The sequence below is a fragment of the Parasteatoda tepidariorum genome, chromosome 8 (genome assembly GCF_043381705.1).
Source record: "Parasteatoda tepidariorum isolate YZ-2023 chromosome 8, CAS_Ptep_4.0, whole genome shotgun sequence".
In the NCBI taxonomy this organism is placed as follows: domain Eukaryota; kingdom Metazoa; phylum Arthropoda; class Arachnida; order Araneae; family Theridiidae; genus Parasteatoda; species Parasteatoda tepidariorum.
Window position 1 is genome coordinate 7,133,397 of NC_092211.1, and position 26,414 is coordinate 7,159,810.

The window sequence follows — 26,414 nt, forward strand, 5'->3', positions numbered from 1 at the left end:
GTATATTTAGCTGGACTTCAGTTGGAAATATTTTGCATTATCATGTGCAATTCTGCTGCATTTTGCAAGATATTCTCAATTTCAGGCTTCATTTTCCATAACCTGATATCAAGCCGAAAAATCTCGATTTTTTTCGTGGTGGCTGATATAATCAAGAAGAGAGTTCTTTGTAAGAAACTAGTTATTCTATCCTGATCACATAAAGTTATTTCACATTTTGTTAAAGTATATAGTGTTAAAAAATATTTTTTGGGTGATTCAAAATTACTTACAAAGTGCTTATTTTTTGTTGAAAGATTTGGCTATGAGCCCTTAAAGAACTGTCAAATTTCGCTATATTATTCACATTCAATATTTTTAAACGTTGAGAGAAAGAAGTTTGTACAGTACAGAACCCGTTATCCGGAAATCGGAAAACCAAAAAACCGGAACGAAATTAGATAAATTTTACCGCCATTTAAAAAAAATATATTTTTTTCCTCATAAGATTTTAGGATTTTTCTTTCATTTTTGAAAGATGTTTACCTTACCATCATTTGGAAATAATCATTAGTGTATTGCTCCATTGTTTTTTCTTCTTTTTAAGATTATTTCCACAAAAAAAAATTTTTTTTAGTTGGGTTTAACGATAAAAAAAACGGCTTTTTGTAGCGATTCAGAAAACCGGAAAAATCAGTTATCCGGAATAGCGATGTTCCCGATCGTTGCGGATAATCGGTTCCCTACTGTATTACTCATTAATAAAAGAACTCTTCAAAATTCTCAACCCACAGATATATCTTGCAAAGATTGATATGAGAATTTCTTTCTCTACTTAGCACATCTGTGCTTTTCTTGCAATTATGTCATTATTTTTGACAGGGTATCTACTCACCTCGAAAGTCATAGATTTCGATATTCAACCAAATTTGTCATGATTTTAAATATTTTTTTAAAAAAAAGTCATTGATTTAGGTCGCCAAAGAATCTAATTTTTAATATGAAACTTACACCCCTGTGTTCCGAATATCTGAATTTGTAACAATATCTCCACTCACAGTCATATTTTATTAAAATATAAAATTTTTTATCATGTTCTTTAAAAATTATGGTGTTCTTTCAAAAAATGAAAGAAAAAACATCATTTCTAGACCGAATTATCTTTTGAACTTCCTGTAATTTCAGGAATTTTGTTATGATTTTTTTTTATTTATTTGTCAATTTAAAATTCTAGCTGAAGCAAGCCAGTCATTAGTGATTTTTTTTTTTAAATACCAAAATGAGAACAGGGAAGAAAAAAAAAATCTATTCTTTTCAGCTGTTTTATTGCTTCATCTCTTTTTTACTCTGTTTTTTAAATTTAAAATCTATAAATATGAAGATGCAGAGTATAGCAGTCGTTTTAATTAATGCTATTATAATGCTTTTTTAAATCTATTGTTGTGTTTTTGTTGGCGAAAATAGTAACTTCCTTCTTGGAACTAGTTATGGAAAGTCATGGATTTGAAAATCTAAAATGTAGCAGATACCCTGATTTGATAACAAGCATGCTGGTATTGATAAAAATCAATGTAGAGTTTTACATCGTTTCTTAAAAAAGTCACACACATTATAAAAAATCGTAATAGTCTTAAAGAATTTTAATTTTTGAAACAAAGTCTTTTGTTATAGATTACTGCAAAGTGCCAACAATGTAATATATAGTTTTGAATGGTGATAATTTTGTAAATAAATTGTACTTTGTTTAACATTTAATTGTTTTTCTTATGAATTATCCATTGTATGTCAACCTCAGTACTTACTTTTATGTCATTTTCTGAATTTCTGCCGTGCCAGTTTTACCGGTTTCTACCAGTGGTTTTAACCACCTCGGCAGAAACTTGCCAACCTTGTCTACAACAGGTGAATTTTATTGTTACATAAATTCAGATAAGAATAAATTAGGTTTTCTAACATGACATAATAAAAATTTAATAACTTCATAGCTGCCATTTCTACTGGATTTTGCCAGTTTCTCCTGGTCTACTGGTTTAATTCTCCTGGGTTTTGTACATTTTCGAAAATCCCTTAAAATTGAGTAAGTTTCCTAAAGACAAAAACTCCCTATTGAAATAGAATTTGTGTACAGATTATTGCTTAAATATTTAAATAAGTATTACTAATATATAAAAAATCGAATGTCATATATAGAAATCAGTCTAAAACTTTTTTTTCTTACTTTTCAAAAATGCTCAGTTTACTTTAATTGCGAACTCTCATTTTAAATTAATTTAAAAAATTTTTTTTAACTATCTTTGGAATAAATGCCTATTACTATTCGAAATTATGAGTAAACATAGTACGTAACATTTCGAGTATGTTTAATATTTATTATAACTGGAAAATATTTCAGTTTTTCTATTCTGATAACTATTAAAATCCCTAAAATTGTGTAAAATATTTAGTACCAAGGGTCTGTCCTGGCCAAATTTACTACCATTTTGCGGTACCTTCTCAAATTCAAGTTCAGGTACAGTAGTTTAAAAAAAATACTGTATCTTAAAATTTTATTTTTGTATCCCGTAAGAAACGTTAATCCATATTTTTGTGTTGATTTTTAAATATAGCTTATAATTTTCGCAAATTATGTCTAAATTTTTGCAAAATAGGTACTCAGAAAAAACTAGACAGACCTCTGAGTACATTATGCAACAATTGTCACGAAATTTATGTTATTTTGTAAAATCAACTGGATTTTTTTCTATTTCCATGCAACAGATTTGATTAACGAGTTCGACTTAAGAATATAATTTCTGTTTTTTTTTTGTAGCATTGATACTCCTGGAGTTATCCAGAGAGTGTCCAACCTGTTCAGAGGTCACCCGGAGCTTATTGTGGGTTTTAATACCTTCTTGCCACCTGGTTACAGAATTGAAGTTCAGCCTAATGAGCAGGTCCAAGTGAGCATACCAGGAACGAGTATGGGCGCTGCTGTCACTTCATTAACTATTCATCCCACTGGTCCTCCAAGTACTACTGTTGTACAACAACATCCAACAACACACAGCACGCAAACAAACCACAACTCACCTCCACCTCCTCCTACTATCACTGTAAATAAGGTACTACTATCTTTTATTATCCTGAGAAAACTCTGGTATTGTCAGTATGTCTTGTTTTATCACGTTTTTACACGGTCGGAAGCAAAGAATAATAATCTGTTGTGTTTGGAAGTTGAAAAAATTAAAATTTCATTCTAAAATTTGTGTATTAGGTTTAATTTTAGTTCTCTGTATTTATTAATGAAATAAAATATATGTTGATTTTTAGCATTTTTTTTCTCAAAGAAATTGGTAAAGGAAGTGGTTAATAATCTGTTGAAAATGAATTCTTGTATACTTCTTAAGCAGTTCAAAGAACAAAAAATAAAAAATAGATACAAATTTGATAGAATCAAAAAATAAAAAGCAAAGAAATCTATTCCCCATAGCTATTAATCTTTCTCCATTTATGAAAAAGAACATAAATTCAAATTTGAGGTGCTGTCAACAAAAATTTAAGTGGTTCAATTACAGGACGATAGAAAAGCGGTAGAAGGCTTGTTCTAATTTAAACATTCATTTTAAGCAATTAGTTTAATTTTTTTAAATTTCAGTTTTATATAACTTTTAAACTAATACCTTTATCAGTGTGTTACTTTTAAAAATAGAAAAAATTAACAGTGAAATCATGCATAATTTATCGAATTAACGTGAACGAAGGATCGCTTGGCCAAGGAGGGCTGTAGTCATTCAACACCTTCGTCCTCAGCCCTTACCTACTCAGAGAATCAGCCCAAAATCAAAAGCCATCTATCAAAAAAGTGGTGGATCCTCCCCTCTCATAACTGATATGTGGCCATGGAACTGGTTCACTTGTTCATATAGGTGATAGAGCGTCTCAAACAGCAATTGCCAGATTGGCAAGTGGACACACGAATAGTCTCTCGTACTTTGAAGGAAGAAAGACCTATGCAGTCTGCTCCAAATGTGAAGCCCAGCAATCCTCTGCCGAACATATCCTTGACTGCTTGGGCCTTTCCAAGGAGGACTTGTACGCTACTCCACTTCTTGTCATCGACTTTTTGAGGGTCAACAACCTATTGGATCTTGTCTGACAATTGGAGGATAAGAAACAACAACAACATGAACCTTAAAATTGTGATTATTTGAATTTAGTAAACATTAACTGTATACACAGGGTTGCCACTCCACAGGAAAAACCTGGAAAATACTGGGAATTTAAAAATCACCTAATATAACAGAGAATATTTATTTTTTATCTTTCCAAACTGGGAATTTTGTTTATTTTTCTCTTAAAAAACGATGACCACTAAAGCTAAATCTGTGGCATATTTAACCATAATATTTCAGCTATAATAAACTATTTCATTTACTACAGCATTATTTAAGTTACTACAGCTGTTTTTCCAGCAAAGTTAGCCCACTATAGCTCACACAAGTGCACAGTAATTGTTGTTTTCTCTTAATATATTGTGTATAATTATGTACAAGGAAAACGCATGGAATTTTTTTTCCAGATTTGAGTGGCAACCCTGTAATTAATAATAAATAGTTTTGAAAATTTCCACGCTTGTTATTGATTTAAGCAGCTGTATATTCATTCCAATCCTTTATATAGGCATCTCATCCTCTACCAGTTGTGAATAATCAGTCTCATTCAAATTCACAAAATCAACATGTTTTTAACCAGAGTTCTCCTGCTCATTCTCAACCATCTCCTGCTGGTAGCCCTAATAATAATAATAATAATACTGCTACTGCCCCACCTCAACAACAACAAAGTCAGCCTGTGGAATTTAACCATGCTATCAACTATGTGAATAAAATAAAGGTAATTCTTTTAATTATCTTATTAAGTTATTATTTTAGTGACTCGTTGCTCATGGTTTTCTCTTTCAGAATCGTTTTCAAGGGCAACCAGACATCTATAAACAATTTCTTGAAATTCTTCATACATATCAGAAAGAGCAAAGAAATATTAAAGATGTAAGTAATCATCATTTAATGCAACATTATATCTATCTAGAAACTGAGCATGCATTAATTATATGACACTAGGATTCTTTCCAGGCTGGGTTCGTGGGTCTGCATGCCCCATGAACCTGATTAAACGCCTCAACATTTTAAAGTGGGGGATTTTTTTTTTTTTTTTCAATAGCTGTAGTAACATAGTCATAGCTGCCTACTCTACTGGATTTTGCCAGTTTCTACTAGTTTAATTAAAATTCTCCTGATTTTTGTATATTTTAGAAAATTCCCTAAAATTGAGTAAGTTTTCAACAACAAAATCTCCATTGCAATATAATTTTTGTACATATTATTGCTTGCTTGAATATTTAAATAAGTATTACTAATGCATAATGAAGAAATCAGTTCCAAACTTTTTTGTTCTAAGATTGTTCAGTTTATTTTTATTCAGTTCTTAGTCTTTTAACTATCTTTGATGAATTCAATGCCTATAAATATTTGAAATTATGAGTAAACATAATACATAACATTTGAAGTGTATTTAATGTCAGTCATAACAGGAAAATATTGAAATTTTTCTATTTTGTTGACTGTAAAAATTCCCTATGTGTAAGATATTTAGTTTTTTTCAGGATTTTTTCCTATCCATGTTGGCAGCTATGAATAGTGTTTTGGGCATGACGAATAGTTTTTTCAGCCATTTCCCTTCGGATTTTTTAACTCTATATTTTTAATATGGTGTTATTACGACATTATCACGAGAAGGGTACTGCTTTAAACTATCAACAAAACAAAAAATTTTTGCTGCACAGATCCTAATTATGTTTTTTTTTTTTTTTTTTTTTTTTTTTTTTTTTTTTTTTTTTTTTTGGAAAGTGATTTGAAAATATTTTTTGAGGGTTTGAAAAGGTGCTTATTTTTTTTGTTTTTATTTAATTAGGGACAATTGTCATCAGTGAAACCTTTAACTGAAGGTGAAGTATATTCTCAAGTTGCCAATTTGTTCAAAAACCAAGAAGACCTGCTGCAAGAGTTTGGCCAGTTTTTGCCTGATGCAAATGGTGCTGCAAATGCATTTGTTGGCTTAGTAAGTTCCCCTTTCTTTTACTACAATAATATTTAACATGTTTTTAAAAAGGGCTTATTTTTGATTTTCTATTTCTAAAAGGTGCTTTTTTATTGGGTGTTTTTAAAATGCTCAATTCTCCCTCTTCGACAATGAGATTATTTTTTTCGCATTGTTCTATTAACCCTTTTCACAATTTATTCGACCACAATCCATTTCTGCATACCGTCAGTTCATAGCCAGCGGTGATTGTGCACCAGGAAAAAAAATCCGGGTTTCCGGATTTATCGATGACCGTGATCCCCTAGTTTACGGAAATCCCAGGGTGCAGAAGTTTCGAGATATCATGGATGACATTTATATATAAAAATTTTTGTATTTATTTAAAGATATTGGAACTAGAATTTATACTTGCCATCTATTTCATTTGTAAATATTTTGTCTTGTAGAATAATAAATGTGATTCGAGATAAACTTATACATAATTATTCATTTAAATTATCTTGCATATAATTTATTTAGAATTTCATGTTTTGAAAATATCAATGATTTAAATTTATGAAGACATTAATTTTTTGAAATGCTTTATGAATAATTTTACTCAAGAAATTTTCAGGATATTTTGAGTTAGACTCACAATTCCCCTTCATAGTGTATGTTCACATGTTGGATGAAATACTTTGCTTGGATTCAATGAGATTATTGCCCTCTCATGTGCTGCATTTTGCAAGATATTCTCAATATCAGACTTCCACAACCTGATATCAAACCGAAAAATCTTTCTTTTATTTTGGCTAATATAATTAAGAAAAGCGTTCTCTGTGTCAGAAACTAGTAATTTTATCATGATTACGTAAATTCTTTGAAAATTATTTTGTTATTGTTTATAGTGCGTACACATATTTTTTGAATGCTTAGGGTCTGTCCAGAGATAATGTAAAAGTTCCTTTTTTTGTAAAATTGTTAACCGTCTTTCTTCCCCCTCCCCCCGGGAAGGATTTATTCAATTAACAAAACAATAATGAAGATAAACAAATTTATGAAGGGTCTGATTAAAAGATAAATTATTTTGCGAAGGGTCCGTTTTTATGAAAAGGTATTTAGTGAAGGGTCCATTAACTGATCCAAATTTCTCCTGAACAGACCCCTGAAAAAGTACTTATTTTTTCATTTAAAGATTAGGCTGCTCACCTTATATAATCCATTATTTATATGTATTATCCATTATTTTTAGCCCCCTGTAAAGTCTTTAAGTAATAATGATTCATCTGTTGTGAAGAAACCTTCCTTGCCATTAAAGCCACCTCTCAATAATCAGCCTAAACCAGTTCAAGTTGTCAAACGTCCTGCTCCTCAGTTACCATCCCCTCCAATTAAGGTAAACTCTTTCTTTTTTTATGTACTTATTTCAGATTTTATATTTTAAGATCAATAATTAAATTATTTCCTAGGTTCTAATGCAATGAAATTTTTTTAATTTCATTATATATGATTTGAATAAACAAGTAAAAGTTTGCTGCTACTGTAGTCATTATTTATTTTCAAAATTAATTTTTATTTAAAAAAAATAATAATCTGTAATATTGAAAGCATAGCTGCCAACTCCACTGAATTTTGCCAGTTTCTACTGGTTTAATGAAAATTCTCAAGGTTTTTGCATATTTTAGAAAATTCCCTAAAACTGAGTAAATTCCTTAAAAAAAATCCCTATTGAAATAGAATTTTTACGCATGATTGAATATTTAAATAAATATTGCTAATGCTTAATGAGGAGAGCCTCATTTATAATAATCAGTTTAAAGCTTATTTAAATTTTTTTTGTTCTAAAATTTTCATTTTTGTTCAGAATTCTCTTTTTATACTAATTAAAAAAAATCTTTTACATATCAATAATAAATTACTTTTTTAGTGGTCTTCAAAATTATAAGTGTTTATAACGTAGTAAAAGATATTTAAAACTTAAGTACATTTAATGTCAATCATAAATGGGAAATATTGCAGACCATTTATAGTGTTAACTGTAATAAAAAAAATTCTATTTTGAATACTATAAAATTCCCAATATGTAAAATATTTAATATATTGTGCAACAATTATGAGGAAATCTCTTTAAAATATACTGGATATTTCCTATTCATGTTGGCAGCTATGTGAACAAAATTATAGTGATAAATGCATATTAACTGCTTTTTACCTTGTAGCAGAGTTATTGTGTGTCATTTATGCCGAATTTCATGAAAATATGATTCACATGTATTCTGCATTAATTCTTTTTAATTTATACTCATCCTTCTATATATATCTAAAAAATATTTATTAACTGTCTAAAAAGTAGATTAAAATCATTTGTCAAATGAAAACTTTGTTCTACCACATTTGTAATAATTCTATTTGGGATTTTTAGAAATCAAGAATGACAAGCTTAAAAGATGTCAGTATGGCGGAAGCGAATAAATTCACATCTCTGACTGAATATGCCTTCTTTGATAAGGTTAGTATGAATTTTATTTGATGATAAATGCAAAATTAATATGCTTTAAAATATTCGGGCAAAGAGTGTTTTCTTAAAATCATCCTGGCTGAATTCCTAGTGGATTTTTGTTTTAAGCCACATCTCCATACCTGCCAAGTCTCCTGTTTGTTTGTTTTTTTTTAACAAAGACTACCTTTTGTTTACCTGTATATTCTCAAATTTCTCCTTATTTGTTGAAGGAATTAAAAGGGGGGGAAATTGGCGATAAAATGTCCACCAGAGGTGATTTTTCGTATCCCTCCAGGTCTGGAAATTAGTAGCAAGGCGGCAGATTTCCACGCCTCTGTAGACCATTGATTTGCGGACTTCCACGAATCAACCTATAATCCGACAAAATTTTCACTGAGATTTAGAGTAGGAATTAAGTTCTGCAATCTAGCATTTTAATTTTGAAACGTCCACTGAATCTTGTTAGTTTTCAATCGTGTGACACTTCCACAATTATAATTTTTTGATTTGTCGGATCTTCACAGTTTTGAAGGTTTGAAACTACATAGGAATCCTTTAATATCGAGACTCTTATTCACACAATTTTAATATCTGACATTGATTTTTCATATTTACCTAACTTAAAAGTTATTTATTGTTAATTATATATATGATTTGAAAATCATACATCACGATTCATATTATAGCGAGTTTGAAATCCGATGTCACGATTCGTATTCACTGAATTTAAAAAACCGTTTGCATTGCAATTTGTATTTACGCAGTTAAAAAATTCAGTAATGCGATTTGTATTTTCTCATTCTTAAAATCTATGATTTTTAATTCCTATATCGTGTTTCTTGAAAGACCTGAGTTTTTTCTTAAAATAGTAACTATAAAAGTGTGATATTCTTTAGTGATTAGTAATTTAATTATAATAAAATTATATTACCTGTGAATTCATATAAATTGATATCTTATCAAGTTTTAACAAAAAAAATTCAGGATTTTTCAGTTTGTGTAACAACTGCGCCTGATCCAGTGATAGCAAAAATAATTCTTATTCTTAGTTCTAATGCCAGTGCTGCAGTCTGCTCAGTGTTAATTGTTCCGTGATGGCTAAGGGGATAGATCGTTTGCCTCCCAATGAAAGAAACTGGGTTCGAATCCCAGCAGTGGCTAGTCGATACAAATTCCACACCCGACTCACACTGACCATAGTTAGTGCGGACATAAAATATCCTCAGTGTTAGACGGATCATGGCTTAGAGTCCCTTTTCCGTCAGACTACCTGTGGAAGATCTTGCGGTTTTCCTCTCCATATAGCACAAATGAAAGTTATTTCCATTAAAAAGTCCTCTACAAAGAAAGAAGAAAATATTAAGAATTAATTTTAAGAAAAAGAAAAAATTTATAGTTCTCAACAGAATAAAAGTGTTTACTCCAATTGAATTTTTATTAATTTTTGGGTGTCTTAAGAACACTTGACAATAGCAGAAAAATAAAATTAGTGGAGAATATACATAACAGTGTTAATAAAAAATATTTATTGAAATGGTGCATTTGGCCGAAAGTCTGCTCAAATGATTTGAATCGCTCAAAAAAATCTTTATACGTCACTTCAGTATGTGTTAATATTTTCCACTCTAGTATCAGTAATGATACATTTTTTCCTGTTACTATTTATTCCTTCCCAAAAATATTTACAGTAATGAAGGATTTGAAAAACCTAGATTAAGGGAAACATAGGTTATCTTTTGTCAATATCCTAAACAACATAATGATTGAAAATATTTCCCATGTCTTATTAGATGTCAGTGTATAAAATTTCATGTTTTGGGAGTAACATTATTTGTTACTTTAACATATATTTTTGTAAGTGTTGAAAATTTTTTTTCTAGGTCCGTAAAGCTCTTAAGAGTCAAGATGTTTATGATAACTTTTTGAGATGTTTAATAATTTACAATCAAGAACTAATATCGAGGACTGATCTCGTCCTGGTGGTCACTCCATTCCTCTCGTAAGTCAAAGTGATTTTTCAATTTCAGTTTGTTTGTTTTTTTACCCCTATGAGTTTATGCAAAAACTTTCTCGTAACCTTGATCTGCAATTAGTTTGCGAATTATTGAGTTTCAGAATTTGTTGAGTATTATGTATTACAGGGTTCCCACAGTACTTGAAAATCCTTGAATTGTGTTGGGAGAAATGAGGTCACCAAAAAGTCCTTGAATTTAGTGATAGGTTCCTTAAAAAGTTTTTGATTTTCCCTGAGTCATTTTTTCAAAATAATATTTCCTACAAAAAAAGCAGGTTCCCCTCCTACATAGGTCCTTGAAAAGTCCTTTAGTTTGAAATTAAAATTGAGTGGGTAAACCTGTATTATTTGCTGTAATTAGATTGTTTCCACCTACTTATGCGTGATTGTCACAAGATATAAAAATGATCTGTTTTGAAGCAATACCTGTTTATCTATTTTTTATTAGTTTTGTCTCCTATTATACGTGTATGTTTGATTGTCTTTTTTTTTAATTAATTTATATGGTTCTTAATTTTATTGCTTCCTATAACTATGTAGAATTGAGGTAAAAAAAGTTGCAGTAATTATAAATTTTTAAAGGAGGAAATAACATACCTGCCAACTCTATTGGATTTTTCCAGTTCTTCCTGATCTACTGGTTTAATAAAAATTCTGGATTTTGCACATAATTAAAAATTCCCTAAAATTGAGTAAGTTTCCTAAATAAATCCCTGTTAATGGAATTTTTGTACAGATTATTACTTACTTGAATATTTAAATTAGTGTTATTTATACATAACTAAGAGAGCCTTATTTATGAAAATCAGTTTAAAACTTTTTTATTCTAAAATCTGGAGTTTATTTTTAATCAGAACTCCCTTTTTTAGTTGATTAAATATCTTATAACTATCTTTGATGAATTAAATGTGTATTACTATTCCAAAAGATTCAACATAATACGTAACATTTCAAGTTCATTTAATGTTAATCATGACTAGGACTGGGCTATAAATCGATATATCGCGACATATCGATTTAACGCCTATATCGGCAAAACGATACAGCAACTTTCATTCCAAGCGATGCATCAGAAATCTGATTTAAGCCGTCGAGTGAAGAAAACGATATAGCGATACACGCAAGGACTTTCTCTTACGTTCCGATGCCAACTCGCGCTGTGGAAGACGATATTGTTTCGTTTTGTTGAGACGGCCTTGACCACCTTGACTGATGAGCGGTAGAATCAGAATCACTTTTGAGACCTTATATCGTTATATCACATGTTCGTTTTCGCACCTTCGCGATTTGAAATCGTTTCTTGTAGATTATTTTCAATGGGATTAACTTCGTGATCGCCGTCGTAACCTTGTTCTGAACGCAATCTATTATTGAAAAGAATTTATAAAGAAAAGTTTCTTCATTAATTAGGTAAGTTTTTTATTTATTTTCTGACAAAACTTTTTTTATATTTTTAAATGTGAAAATTATCGGAAATCTAATTTAAGGCACCCATAAGGAATTAAATTACAAAGTAAATAAATTTGTTAGGTTATTTTTTTACTTTCTTTTAATTTATTAAAAACCTTTCGGATAAAACTTCTAATAATTTAATGGGCTTCTATTACTGATTTTAAATTTATAAATCTTGAGTTGTTTTTATTTTTAGAAATAAAGTTAAAACAAAACTTATTTTTTGGACATAAGTCAATAAACTTTATTTGTTCAAAAGAATTTGAAAAGTTTGCGAATTTTATTCATTATTTTTTTTTTTTTTTTTTATCAATTACTACTTCGTTTTATTAGAGAGTAAAATCATTATTTTTTTTTAATTTTCGTTTTATATTATTAGTTAATTAGCTAAATATATTACCGAATATCACAATTCTTTTGTTTTTATTTTTAAGAATTTAATTAAGAAACTTTGCCTTACTTTGTTTTTCGTTCATAATTCGGTCATTATTTAATTTAATTTAATTATTTATATGAAATAATAATAAAAATAGTGTTTAAGAAGCATTTTTTTTCTAAAATTTATTTAGCTCTTTGTTTTAAGCATACAAATAATTTTTTAACGAACTTATTTTTTAAATTTTGTTCCTATGCTGTTAGGTAAATATATTGATAAATTTCACTTTTATTTATTTTTTTATTTTTAAACTAAGAAATCTTTTGTTATTTGCGTGATCATTTTTAGAAAATATAACAAAACTTGTGTTTACTTCTTCATTAAGAATTTGAACATTACGATCGAACTTAATAATTCTGTAATTATTTACGCATAATAGTACAAGCAAATATTGATTTGTTAAAAAAAGTTTTTTTTTTTAAAAAAAAAAAATATTTTTAACACTTTGTTTTAAGTGTATAATGAATTTCTTAACAAACTTTTTTTTTAATTTTTTAAATTTTCTTTCAATAATTTCAGCTAGATATCTTTATAAAATTCCCTTTTTATTTTTAAACTGAGAAATCTTTCAGAGAACGAAAATTTTAAGAAATTATTACAAATCTTATGTTTACTTTTTAGTTTAAAATTCGAACATTTTTAATTTTAAACTTCGGCTTTTAGTCAATCTAACTTTTATTTTAATTAAAATATATTTTGAAATTTTAAAATCAGCTTTTGTTTAATAACAATATTTTTTTTCATTAAGGGTGTTTTAGGGGTTAACTTAAATTAAGACTGCTTATACCTTATAAACGATAAAGAAGTGCAAATATTTCATTCTGTATCTACACACATTTTTTCAATAAATATTTTAAGTAAGATTTGTACATCTTAGTCAATTTATTTAATATCTTTCTTTAGCAAAACATATATATTTTCAAATTTATAAATTGATTTAAATCAATATGCGTATGAAGTCTTGATACATGGAGAGGAAAGCCCTCCTTAAAGTAAATGAAATTCAAAAATACTATATCGCGATACATCGCTATATCGCGATGCAAAACTGACGATATATCACAATATATAATTTCTAATAACGCCCAGTCCTAATCATGACCAAAAAAAACTATTGCTGTTTTTCTATTTTGATGGCTATAAAAATCCCTGAAATTTCCCATGTGTAAAATATATTTAGTACATTTTGCAACAATCAGGGATGAGAAATTTCCGCTTCTTAGCTGATTTCAGCTTTTTTATTTTTGTCTCTCGAATTTCGGCCTTTTTATCGAAAACTTTGATTTTCTAAAAATTTCACCTTTTTTTAAATAAATATTCCGCTTTTGCAGAATATTCAGCCGTTGAAATAAATTAATTATATTTTCAAAGATAAATTTCAAACTATATACCTGCTAACCTTTCCGCATTTTTACTAATTGTATCTGTTTTCTCCAATTTTACGCTCAGAAGATAAGATTTTTCGCATTTTTACCCTCCTGCCAGATAATTCTTCAAACAAGCCCTTTAGATGTCCCAAGTCCAGAATCTGCTAATATCTCAATTCTTATTCACGCGATTTTAATATTAAACATAGCTTTTCGTATTTACGTGATTTAAAAGTTGCCCGTTGCGATTTTTATTATCGCAATTTGTATTTACACGTTTTAAAAACCTATGTAGCGATTCATACTCATGCGAGTTTAAAATCCAATGTCGTGAGTCGTTCATATGGTTGTAATATCAAATAGAAAGAAAGTTGTGGAAAGTCATGAATATAGGTCGCCAAAAAATCTAATTATTAAACTGGAATTTTCCCCTCCCCCAATTTCTTGGTGTTTCTAATATCAGAATTGGTAACAAACTCCCCACTCAGGGCTCTAAATAACTCAGAAATTTTACCCGTCCCCTATATGGCTTGTCCAACAATGTACCCGTCCTCCTTTGAAACTAACCCTTAGCTTCTAAATAAATAAAAATATAATTTTTTCTTATTTTTTACAAACATTTATATAAATTGCACAATGAATTAGTTATTACTAGGATTATATTATACAGTAATAAAAGATGGTCATTTTAGAAGTGAGGCGCTTGACTCTTGTAAGCTAACAAAAATTGAAAATGTATCATGAACATTAACGGGAAAATGGCTGTCCGCGCGGACGTTGGATTTGAGAAATTCGTTGTCGGTTTTTTCGAGCCCTGTCCCCTCTCATAGTCATATTTTATTAAAATATTAAATGTTTTTATCGTGTACTTTAAAAATTATGTTCTTTCAAAAATTGAAAAGAAAAAACATCATTTCTAGAGCAAATTATCTTTTAAACTTCTGGGATTTCAGAATTTTTATTATTTATTTTTTTATTTTATCAATTTGAAATTCTAGCTAAAGCAAGCCAGTGACAGGCGAATTATTTTTATTCCGAAATGAGAACAGAAAAATCAGAAGTATTTCTTTCCTTTCCCTTGAACAAGAAAAGTATCTTTAGAATATAATTCTGCAGAAAAAAGAAGAAAATTTACTTTTGAGCTATTTTATTGCTTCTAATCTTTATTTTCTCTGTTTTTTAAATTAAAAATCTATAAATATGAAGATGCAGAGTATAACAGTTTTGGTTACACCTATAATTTCAATTAATGTTATTATGATGCTTTAGTGTTGTGTTTTTGTTGGAGAAAATATTGAATTCCCAAAGTCATGAGTTTGAAAATCTAAAATATAGCAGATGTATTTTGTAAAATCTACTGGATTTTTCCCCATCCATGTTGGCAGCTATGAAATTAGTTTTGTGGTCTATGATCCTTTCGCGACAGGAAGCGCACTTACCGCTGAGGCCGGCAGTCTCTCCCAGGTTGGAGGGTTATTTGCTGTTAAGCCTAATTCCATGAAATTGCCGAAATATCAACGCATTGTTTAATATTGTTCTGTAGAGTATTTAAATGACATATGCTTTATATATATTTCTATGGATACTTTATTTACTTAAGTTATTTCTTGTTTAAATATATATTTTACACATTTTATTTTCATTATGTACTAATCATTTAATAGCATTTGACATTACATATCTGAAAACTAAATATATGACTTAAAGTTCTTTTTTCGCATGAAAAATTTTAAAACAGGGATCTACAAGATCTAACTATCCACTAAAAATTAAATCGAAAGTAGCAAAAAAAAACCTTCCCTGCTTACTGTAAACAAATACAACGTGTCATAAAGCATTCCTTCCCCCTAAAAACCACGTGAATGTCCTTTCATCTTGAGTAGAAGGTCAAATCTACATGTATCTGAAACCATATAGACATACAGTGCCATCTTATGGAAGAAATTTTATTTTTTAAAATGTCCGAAACGCTGGCACAAATATGTGGCGGCTGGGGGTGAACGAGAAAACTCTCTGACTCGCAGTGTGTCGGCCGGGAAGTGATCGCGTTTCTTGCTGGCACGTACATGTGACAGTCGGCACGAAAGACATTATACATGTCGGCATTATACATTTAAATGTTTAGTTACATGCAAGAACAGTTTTGTTGTTTTGTGTAATTTTGGATTTTAATAATTATGTAAAATAGAATTGTTGTATAGTGTAGTAAAAAGAATAAGTTATGTAAAGTAATTAAAATGCTCAGAATAATCTATCATTAATGTTTTTCTTAAAATTCCTGACTTTGTAATGTTTTATACCCTATCGAAAGATAGTTATTTGTTGTCAGTCTATCTTTCAAATGCAAAGGTTTAATTGAAATTACTTCTTTCAGAAAGTACAATGAATTATTTAAATGGTTCAAAGACTTTGTGGGTTACAAAGAATCAAATACTCTTGATATAGTTCCTAAGAAATTGGAAAAAGAAGAAAGAGTTGTGGGAGAATTTGCAACTGAAATAGGTCTGTATTCATATTTTGCTACTTCTTATGAACTGTACGTTTAACACAGCTATTATTTATTTTTTATTCTGAAATAAGAACAAAAAAATCAGAATATCTTTCCTTTCCAAGTATCTTTAGAATATAATTCTGCTGAAAGAAGGGGGAAAAAATTATTTGCTTTTGTATTTTTTCAGCTATTTTATTCCTCTTTCTTTACTCTATTTTTTTTAAATTTAAAATCTATAAATATAAAGATGCAGAATATAACTGTTTGGGTTATACTTATCACTTCAATTAATGTTATTATTGTGCTTTTTTAAATTTATTGTTGTGCTTTTGTCGGAAAAAATAGTAACTTCATTAAGTCCTGGATTTAAAGTCCAAAATTTAAAATGTAGCAGATACTCCGTATCTAGATTTAAAATTAATTTGATCATGAGCCTAAAAATTAATGTTAACTGTTTCATCTCTAAGATATCACAAAAAAATAAAGAAATAAATATAGCATAATCAATTGTATTTAATAGGCTACATTCACTAATAATTCATGTATGTACATGCATAAATTTGTACCAAAAACTGCCATTTAGGTTTTTGACGTTCTTCCACCGTATTTTGTTGCGATGTGTAACTTTAAACTGTGATGCTATGAAGGGTAGGAATTTAAGTTGTTAAGAGAGAAAGAAAAAATAATTTAAATGAAGTCATGAATTTTGGCATTGAACAAAAATTTGTCATGTAATGTCATGATTTTAACTATTTTTTCAAAAAAAAAAGATTAAGGTCGCCGAGAAATCTAATTTTTAAAATGGAACCTCCCAATTTCACAGTGTTCCGATGCTCTAAATTTGTATCAAAATTATTAAAAATATTTGTAAAAAATTTGCAAAATGATCGATGTCCACACTCCTATGAAATTATTTTGTTGACTGAACTTAAACTCTGCTTATGTAAACAAAATTTTTATTATTGAATCTGAATTTTCTTTGCCCCCCCCCCCCCAAGCTTGTTGGATGCTGGGCAAAATTAAATTAATAATTTTTTAAAGAATTGAAATCTATAGATCTAGGATAAAATATTATTAATTGTGAAATTAATAAAAAGTAGAGGTATGTATGGTTCCATGAATAAATTAGTAGTGTGGTTCAGTAATTGCCATAAAAAGATGTTTGATGTCATATTTGTTTCCTATTTAAGAAATGAACTAACCAAAAAAAAAGAAAAACAATTTTATTTTTAAGAAAAATATGGCCGTTTTTATGAAAAATGAGTAATAAATTTCTGAAAATTTTTCCTATATAATTGGTGTAAAAACAAGTTCACTCTTGAAATTATTTTAGGGTGGAACCCATGGTTATATTTTTAATGCAGCGTTGGCAAAGTTTGGGACTGAATAGATTAATCCCTGGTTTAAAACTGTCCTGCCCAAAACTGTCCAATACCCTTTTATTAAAATTATGTCATATTTTTTAAAAAAATAGTGTGAAGAATAAAAGGTTAATTTTTGAACAAGAAGCAAAATAAAGACAAGTTTTTGTTTTATTAAAAAAATTAATTATTATATTTAACATTGCATTATTTATCCTTTTGCAGAAACATAATTTATCAGTATTTAAAACATATTTAAAGGGTAGAGTATTCATTCACTTTTCTTGTTCAATGAATTGTGGAGCTTTAAAACTTATAAATATTTTCCTATCATGTATTATTTTCCTTTAATAAGTGAAAGCAAATTGTATAAAAAATATCAAATATTTATTAATCTATGTAATTTTATGTACAATGGTCACACCTTTCAGAATTTTTACCTTTTATCAAAGTTCCTGGTTTTGGACACTTAAAGACAATAAAACCCACGAGTCCTGTCCAAAAGCAATTTAGGACGTCTAAAACCCTGTTTTCATAACATAACATTGTTTCTTTATTATACAATTTCTTTATGTTTATTCCTAAATAGTATTACTGTGTTGGATTTAATTGTTTCCATTTCAGATTACTCATCCTGTATAAAGTATGGAGCAAGTTATAGAGCTGTTCCAAGAAATTATGTACAGCCTAAGTGCAGTGGTCGCACAGGATTATGTAGAGAGGTGAGATTGTCTCTTGTTTCTTAGTTCTCAGTTTACTATCCTAAATTATCTTGGGCAAATGAAAAAAGTTAAATATTAGTCTTTGTATGCGTTCACATCTTCGTAATCTGAAAAATCACCTGCTTTACTTTCGCTCCGAACGCCTTTTTTTTTTTTTTACCCTTTTTATTTTTTGCTACGTAAATTCAGCAACCATCGCATATACTATTGCACAAAATTAGTCTGCAGTCCCACAAACAGCAAAATTCTCAAGCAAAAATTGATAAACTTCCAATCACAGTGGATTATTATTATTTTTTGCTTTGCTTTCGGACAAGTAAAAACGTGGTAAGACAAAACATATTGACATATTCTGCTATGCCCGATTTAACTCGGGATAATCAGAGTAGTAAACAAATACAGCAGAGAGAGATAATTAAACAAATACAGCATTAACATGGTGCTCAGCATTTTTAAAAAGTGCTTAAACCTGTTTATTTTTCTTTTTTTTAAAGCCCTTAAAGGTGCTTTTTTCATTGGGTGTTTTTTAAAAGTGCTTAATTTTCTATCAAAAATCGTATAAAAGAAGAATCCGCCTTTTCTCTTTAGGTATGTCTTAGTAAATATTATTCATATGAATTGTTTACAATTAAATTGAGATAAAGCTGTTTTTTTTTTCAATGAAAATGATCTTCAGTATTGATGCAAAAGGGTGTGTGACGTTTTTAAAAGGTGCTTTTTTCATTGGGTGATTTTAAAAAGTGCTTAATTTTTCTTTTTCGAAAATAAGGTTGATTTACGCTGCGGATAATGCAAAAGCATGGTTTTCACATTGTTCTGTTTAACATATTCACAATTCATTCAACCACAATCCATTTCAACCTCTTGATCTCTTTAGGATATCTAATGTAATCAAGAAAAAAGTTTTTTGTTAGAAACTAGGTATTTTATCATGATCATGTAAAGTCTTATTACAATTATTTTACATTTTGTTAATGTATATAGTGAAAATATTTTTTTAGTGCTTTAAAAGGGTGCTTAATTTTTTGTTGGATGATTTGGCCATGCACCCTGTAAAAACCTGTTCAAAAGAATTCTGAATTTCTTTAAGACTTACTAAAAGGTAGAGGAGTAAAATATAACACAAATTAAATATGAAAAAATTCAGTCTTCGTTACATTTTGCCATTCCAAGGCATAGATAGATAGTATAGACGCACATTGTACACAGATACATTAGTGATGATTATCGAATGTTGCAGATACTTTAGTAATATTTATTGTAACATTTTTAAAAAAAATAATAACCTCACGTTTACATTGTGGGGGAATATGAAGCAGGTGGCTAAATTATGATTTATGCAATGTATAGAAGAAATTCAGTGATTGATGCTCCCAAAGAGAAAAGTTATAACAGGATTGCCACTCTACAGAAAAAAACTAGAAAATGTAAGGAATTAAAAAAATCAGATAAAATAACAGATAATTTTGAATTTTTTCTTCTAAACTGGGAAATTACAGGGAATATTTATTTCGATTTTTACAAAATATTGACCTTTGTAATCTATGTTTATCTTTATTTAAGTTTTTCCAGCAATTAAAACTAGTATTAGTTATCCTAATATGCAGAGTGATTGTGTGTTTCCTCTTAATATAGTGCATATACAGGGAACAGAGATGCCAACTATTACGGATTTATCATAATTATTACGGATTTTATGACATTACACTATTACGGGCTACTCCCCCAAAATTACGGAAAAATAATTTTGAACTCATCCAAAAGTTTCATTTTATTCTATAATTTTTCCCTTTAAAAATCATTCTCATTGAATCATATCGGTCGACCCGAAGGACCAAAATTATTTGAAATTACTAATAACACAGTGATCCGAAATGCGTCTTTGGACGCAGTGAGAATGCTCCTTTTAAACATAGCGCTTCTAGCTCTCGTATCAACGACATCATGCTTCCGATCCGTCGTGTCAACAGCACAGAAATAAGCGGTACTTACTGGCAGCATAAACAAACAATAATTTTTTGCCATGCTTTTTTTTTTTTTTTTTTTTTTTTTTTTTTTTTTTTTTTTTTTTTTTTTTAGGAAGATTTAAAGAGCAAAAAAGCCATTATATGTGAATAATCTAGCACTCAATGAAATGGACCGTCTTGCAAAAAAAGGGCAAAAGTAACGCTGTGTTATCGTGATGCATACATCGTGGAATGGCCGTGCTTTATAAAATCAAAAGTGTCGGAAAGGCACTTGTTTTGTACCGTATGTTCTACGGATTTTATGATTCCTCATGGTAGCCGTGATGATTATCGGCGTCATTTTCAATCAAAGATACTTTCTAACTTTAAGAGTAATCAAGTTCACTTGATAGTTTAAGTTATTTCCGGAGTTCACAAGATACAGATGCTACCAAAGCTGAAATGCTGTTTTCTGCGTTTATAATAGAGCATAACTTGCCAATTTCCTGTTCTTATCATGCAAGCTAATTATTTCAAAATATGTTTCCCGACTCTAAAATTGCTAAGAAATATAGTTCTTCAAGAACTAAAACTTCTTAAATTATCAAAGCAATGGCAAAACATTCTCAAGAATACATAATTCAAATTTTAAAACAAAGCCCCTTCTCTTCAGCAAATGACGGAAGTAATGATGTAAATGACACAAAACTTTATCCGGTTGTGCTTTCCTATTATGATGAATCTTCAAGTAAAATAGATGCTGTTTACTTTTCCATTTTACCATGCAGTGATAATACTGGTATATTTGATGTCTTAAACAAGGATATCTAACTGTGTTTCCTTTGCTTGTGACAACACAATGATAGGTCATTTAAAAGGTTTCGTTTCATTCATTAATAAAGAGCAGCCAAATATTGTTATTCAAAGCGGTCATTATATTCGTCTGGCAGCAAAGAAAGGTACAGTAGAACAAGTCAATGTGGAGCAATTTTTAATTCAGTTATACTTTATTCTCTGGATAAAAGCTCTGAGAGGAAGATTTAAATTGTGGCAGGAATTGTTTGGCACGAAACCACATAAAATAAAGTTATCACTTCTGGATTCAATTAATCAAACAATGGGTAGAATTTTGTGCTATAAGTGAATCATTGAGGGCGACAGTTCAAAACCCTATGCTAAAACTTCATTGTTTATGCAATACATTACCATTATTTGTTAATGTAACCTTGCAGCATCCAGCTATTCATATTTTACATGGAATCCAGATTTATTAAACCACCATAATCAGTTTCGGACATAGACATTAAGAGTAAAAAGTTTCAGAAAAGGAATCAAGATTTGGTCATTGATATTTTTACAACAGAAAATATTATAACAGAAAATAATTTTTCAACTTGGAAAATTTTATGTTGATTTTTACAAGGCAGCTTGTTGCTACATCCAAAGAAAAGTTACCTTTAGACAATGAGATGTTAAAACATGCAGAAATAGCTTAACATACATTTAAAGACAGGGGTATCTTTTTCATCAGTGCAATATTTTGCTGATAGATTCCGGCATATGTTTTCGGATGAAGAATATTGTAAATTGGAAGAATTCGCAGCTTCCACTATAAATTTGACTAGAATGGATAGTGCATGGAAAGAAATTTCCAAATTAATTGATGGATCTGGTGTCAATAAATTTACTGTTTTGCCAAAGTTGATGCTGCTAGTACTTCTGATACCTCACAGCAATGCCTACACAGAAAGAGTATTTAGCATTGTACGTAAAAACCACAATGATTCCCAGCCTAATATAGGAACTTAGTCTTCTCTTCTTATAGAAAAAAACAAAAGCATTAACGAACAAAAAAAGTGTGGTTTGAAAGGAAATTTTCTGATGCTAAGATAAGAGCTGCAAAGCAAAGTACTAAATTAGATTTACATAATTAGATCACATAAATAAAAATAAAAATTTATTGAAGTTTCTTATTTTGTGTTCTATTATACAAGTATGTATTTATGTATCTTTTTAGGTGAATCTTAAACTCAAATTTGATCTTTTTTTTAAACGGAACAGTTTTGGAATATTAATTATTTAAATTATTATATAATGAATTAATTCTTATTAATTTTTAATTTATAGTACCATTAAATCTTTAATATTAAAATTATGAGGTAAAACTTTATTATTACTGAAATCATAATTTTCAAGTCGGCATCTCTGAGGGAAAACACAGGGAACTTTTTTCCCAGATTTGAGTGTCAACCCTGTATAACTGCCACTTTAGTCCAAAGCTTAGCAGTCGAGCCTACGTCCAGCTGATTTTTTACAACATAACTATCACTTTGCAATGGAAATGGATGATTGCCTTTGATTGTAATTTGGTTTGAGCCAAAATTACTTGAAATCACTAATAATACTTAATATGACAATTACTCGATATGAATGTAGTTCTATATGTAACTATTAATGTGAATGTCAAGAATAAATAGTTTTGTATATTTAATAAAATTATTCTATTATCAAAAATATAATTTATGTTTTTATCTTACGCTGTTCACAGGTTCTGAACGATACTTGGGTGTCATTTCCTTCTTGGTCTGAGGATTCTACTTTTGTGAGCTCTCGAAAAACACAGTTTGAAGAGTATATATATCGTTGTGAAGATGAACGATTTGAGGTAAATATATATTCATTTCCTCCTTTCCAGAGTGCGTAGTGTTTTTAAAAAGTGCTTTTTTTATTTACGTTATTATTTTAAAAGCCCTTAAGGGTGCTTTTTTTTATTCAGGGTTTTTAAAATGTGCTTAATTTTCTTTTAAAAAGATATTTTTCTTTGTCCTGTTGATTGTCCTTCTAAATTACAAGAACAGAATTATTTTTACAATTTTTCTCTGCAATATTTATCAGAAACTAGTTATTTTATCATAATAATGTAAAGTTTTTGAAAATATTTTAGATCTTCATTTAATTAATGTTAATAAATTCTTTCTTTTCTTTCTTTTTTTTTTTTTTTTTTTTTTTTTTTTTTTGTGTGTGTGGAAATGATGGATGAAAAATATTTTTTTGAGTTCTTAAAACGTGCTTATTTTTTGTTGAAAAGTCTGGCTACGCACCCTTCCCTCTGCCTCTTTGTATTGTAATTTATTGAATGTGTGTTTTCTACAGCTAGATGTTGTGATTGAAACAAACCTCTCCACCATTCGGTACCTTGAATCTGAAGTGATGAAAATGAACAGAATGTCTGCTGAAGAAAAAGCAAGGTATCGCCTGGATGACACATTGGGTGGAAGTTCAAATGTCATCCAACAGAGGGCGATAAGGAGGTAACAAACTTTCTTTGATTTTTATATGGAATACCTCCCAAGTCTCCTGTATTTTACAACTATTTCCTGTTCACTTGTATATTCTCAAATTTCTCTGTATTTGAAGAAATTTATAAAATAATCCACTGAAGGCAAAAATACTTCTCTTAGTCACAGATAGTGCTATTGCCAGTACTACACTATTCTGAGTGTCGATTGCTTAAGTCGAGTCGTGATGGTTCGGAGGATAGAGCATTTGCCTTCCGACGAGGTGAGCACAGATTTGCATCCTGGCGGTGGCCGTTCGATACGAATTCCGCATCCGACTTGCTCCGACCACAATGCTGGCGTAAAATATCCTCAGTAGTAGACCGATTGCGGATTACAGTCCCCTTGTTGTCGAGCTAAAAGTGGGAGGTTTTTGTGGTTTTCCTCTTGGTGTATGCGGGTTAGTTCCATCAAAAAGTCCTCCACAGAGGCAAATTCTTTTAATATTTGTACCAGGATTTTCCTTGTCTTTTGGATCAGGTTCACAAATACAAGGCTGCAGAGTTGAACATCAGAAGTGGTAAAGAGTCAGTTTGTTAAATATCCTTTATTTTATTTCTCCCATCAGGGGTCTGTCCAGAGTAAATTTGATACCATTTAGCGGTACCTTCTAAAAAAAATAGTAGTTTCACAAAATACTTTTTTTTAAAAAAAAAAATTTTAAAAAAGCATGTTCTCATGCTAACCTTGTTCTCGTTGCAATCTAAAAGAGGAGCTTTTTTGCCAACTGTCTATGAAAAAGTAACTGGTGTTTGGTCAGCTAGTGCAAAATGTGGTAAGCTTAACCGGCTGTTTACGTACACCATATCAAAACTATTATTTTTTTTAAAAAAAACTTTTAATGAAAGGACGAAGCTCTTCTTCTATAAACTTGACAGAAAATTGAAATTCGAACATTATTCTAAACATTCGAACATTTTCTTAAACACTATTGTAGATTTATTCTAACTGACCTTTATTTTGCAATGAAAATTTTTTTTCTGTACAGCCTAGTTGAAAATGTCCGCGTAATGACAATAACTTAGTGCTAATATTGTTAAATACATGTTTTTAATAAATTGAAATAAATTTAACTGTGGACAATGATTTTTAAATTTGGATACAATTTTTAGCCCAAAATTTTACAATAGCAAAATTAATTTTGAATATATTGGGGAAAATTTATAGAAATTTACGACAAATTATTTTCTATGTTATTTTTTATTTTCACTAATTATGTCTAAATTTTCACAAAATAGGTGCCTTTTAAAAAAAACCTAGACAATCCACTGCCCATGTTGACTGGTTTGGCATTGGGTATTTATAAAAATGCCATAGAATTACCTTTCTGCTGGAAATTTTCTGTCATATACTCAACTAAAATTTTTAACTAATAAATTAAATTAGTTGTAGTTAATTCGGATTTTTCAAAGTGACTTCATTCTCCTGACCAAATTATGGGGAATATCCTTTTCCCAGTTAACAGGATATGGTATGTATATATAATTATGTATGTTTTCTTCATTTTTACAGGATTTATGGTGATAAATCAGCAGATATTATTGAAGGGTTAAAGAAAAATCCAGTTAATTCAGTGCCTTTAGTCTTAAGACGGTAATTTTTTATTTTATTTATTTTTAATTATAAATATATAAAAGTATGCATAAAACAAAAAGTTGCTTCAATGTTAAAAATCCTTTTTCATTTTCAAAATTCAGGTTAAAATCTAAAGATGAAGAATGGCGAAAGTCTCAGAAGCTTTTCAATAAAACGTGGCGTGAGCAAAATGAAAAATACTACCTGAAATCTTTGGACCACCAAGGAATTAACTTCAAGCAAAATGATGTAAAGTTTCTCAGATCAAAAAGCATCTTAAATGAAATTGAAACAATCTATGAAGAAGTAGGTATCCCGGATAACAAAACGAGGTTTATTTTCACTCAGCAAAAACCTTTTAATGTAAATCTAAAAAGGTTTGTTATGCGGCTTACGTTTAAACCATCTAATCTTAAAACGAGATCTGTGACCTTCTACGCACATTACTCTAATTCAAAACCTTGGGGAGCCACCTTCTATATGAACCCTTCCTTAAATCGAGTTTAACTTGGGGTTTTCAAGCGTGTAAAAATCTTAATAAAGCTAGTCTCAAGGTGAAAATAAACTTAAATCTAGGTAATGTTTCTTTCCGCTAAGTGTTGTACTCTCAGTTAAAATCCACCTTGTCATGCAATTTGATCCTATCGCTTGTCAGCTGAAACGTCATGATGGACCTAAGTGAGAATACTTTCAGGGTATCTGCGCGCACATGGAAAGTCATGTATTTCTGTATTGAACAAAATTTGCCATGAAATGTCATAATTTTAATTTCTGTTTTTTATTTTTTTATTTATTTTTTTTTTTTTAAATCATGGAAAGTCATGGGTTTAGGTCGCCGAAAAATCTTAATTTTAAAATGGAATTTACTCCCCCTCCCTCCCAATTTCATAATACTTTGATGTTCCAAATATCTAAATTTGTAGCAAAATTCTCAATCATAGTCATATTCTATTAAAATATAAAATGTTTTTATCCTGTTTAAAAATTATGGTATTCTTTCAAAAAATGAAGAAAAAGAAAAAAAAACACCATTTCTAGAGCGAAATATCTTTTCAACTTCTGTGATTTCAGAATTTATTTAATTTTTTATTTTATCAATTTAAAATTCTAGTTTAGGCTTTTTATATTACTTTCTTTAAAGAAGAAATTAAACAGCTTTAAATAACTACGTATATC

The 26,414-nt window shown here is 29.4% G+C and overlaps 1 protein-coding gene across 5 annotated transcripts in view; it reads left to right on the plus strand.

The window, feature by feature from the left end:
• Window positions 1-26,414, plus strand: part of LOC107436223 (paired amphipathic helix protein Sin3a) — an 81,685-nt gene that overhangs the window by 31,931 nt on the left and 23,340 nt on the right. For all 5 annotated transcript variants that reach the window (XM_016047850.4, XM_071184171.1, XM_071184170.1 and 2 more), the window contains 13 exons: window positions 2,789-3,080; window positions 4,639-4,851; window positions 4,920-5,006; window positions 5,929-6,075; window positions 7,289-7,432; window positions 8,459-8,545; window positions 10,417-10,535; window positions 16,180-16,307; window positions 18,282-18,379; window positions 22,874-22,990; window positions 23,479-23,636; window positions 25,176-25,256; window positions 25,361-25,544. In XM_016047850.4, the coding sequence (XP_015903336.1) occupies window positions 2,789-3,080; window positions 4,639-4,851; window positions 4,920-5,006; window positions 5,929-6,075; window positions 7,289-7,432; window positions 8,459-8,545; window positions 10,417-10,535; window positions 16,180-16,307; window positions 18,282-18,379; window positions 22,874-22,990; window positions 23,479-23,636; window positions 25,176-25,256; window positions 25,361-25,544 (1,855 nt within the window). The remainder of the gene's footprint in view (window positions 1-2,788; window positions 3,081-4,638; window positions 4,852-4,919; window positions 5,007-5,928; window positions 6,076-7,288; window positions 7,433-8,458; window positions 8,546-10,416; window positions 10,536-16,179; window positions 16,308-18,281; window positions 18,380-22,873; window positions 22,991-23,478; window positions 23,637-25,175; window positions 25,257-25,360; window positions 25,545-26,414) is intronic.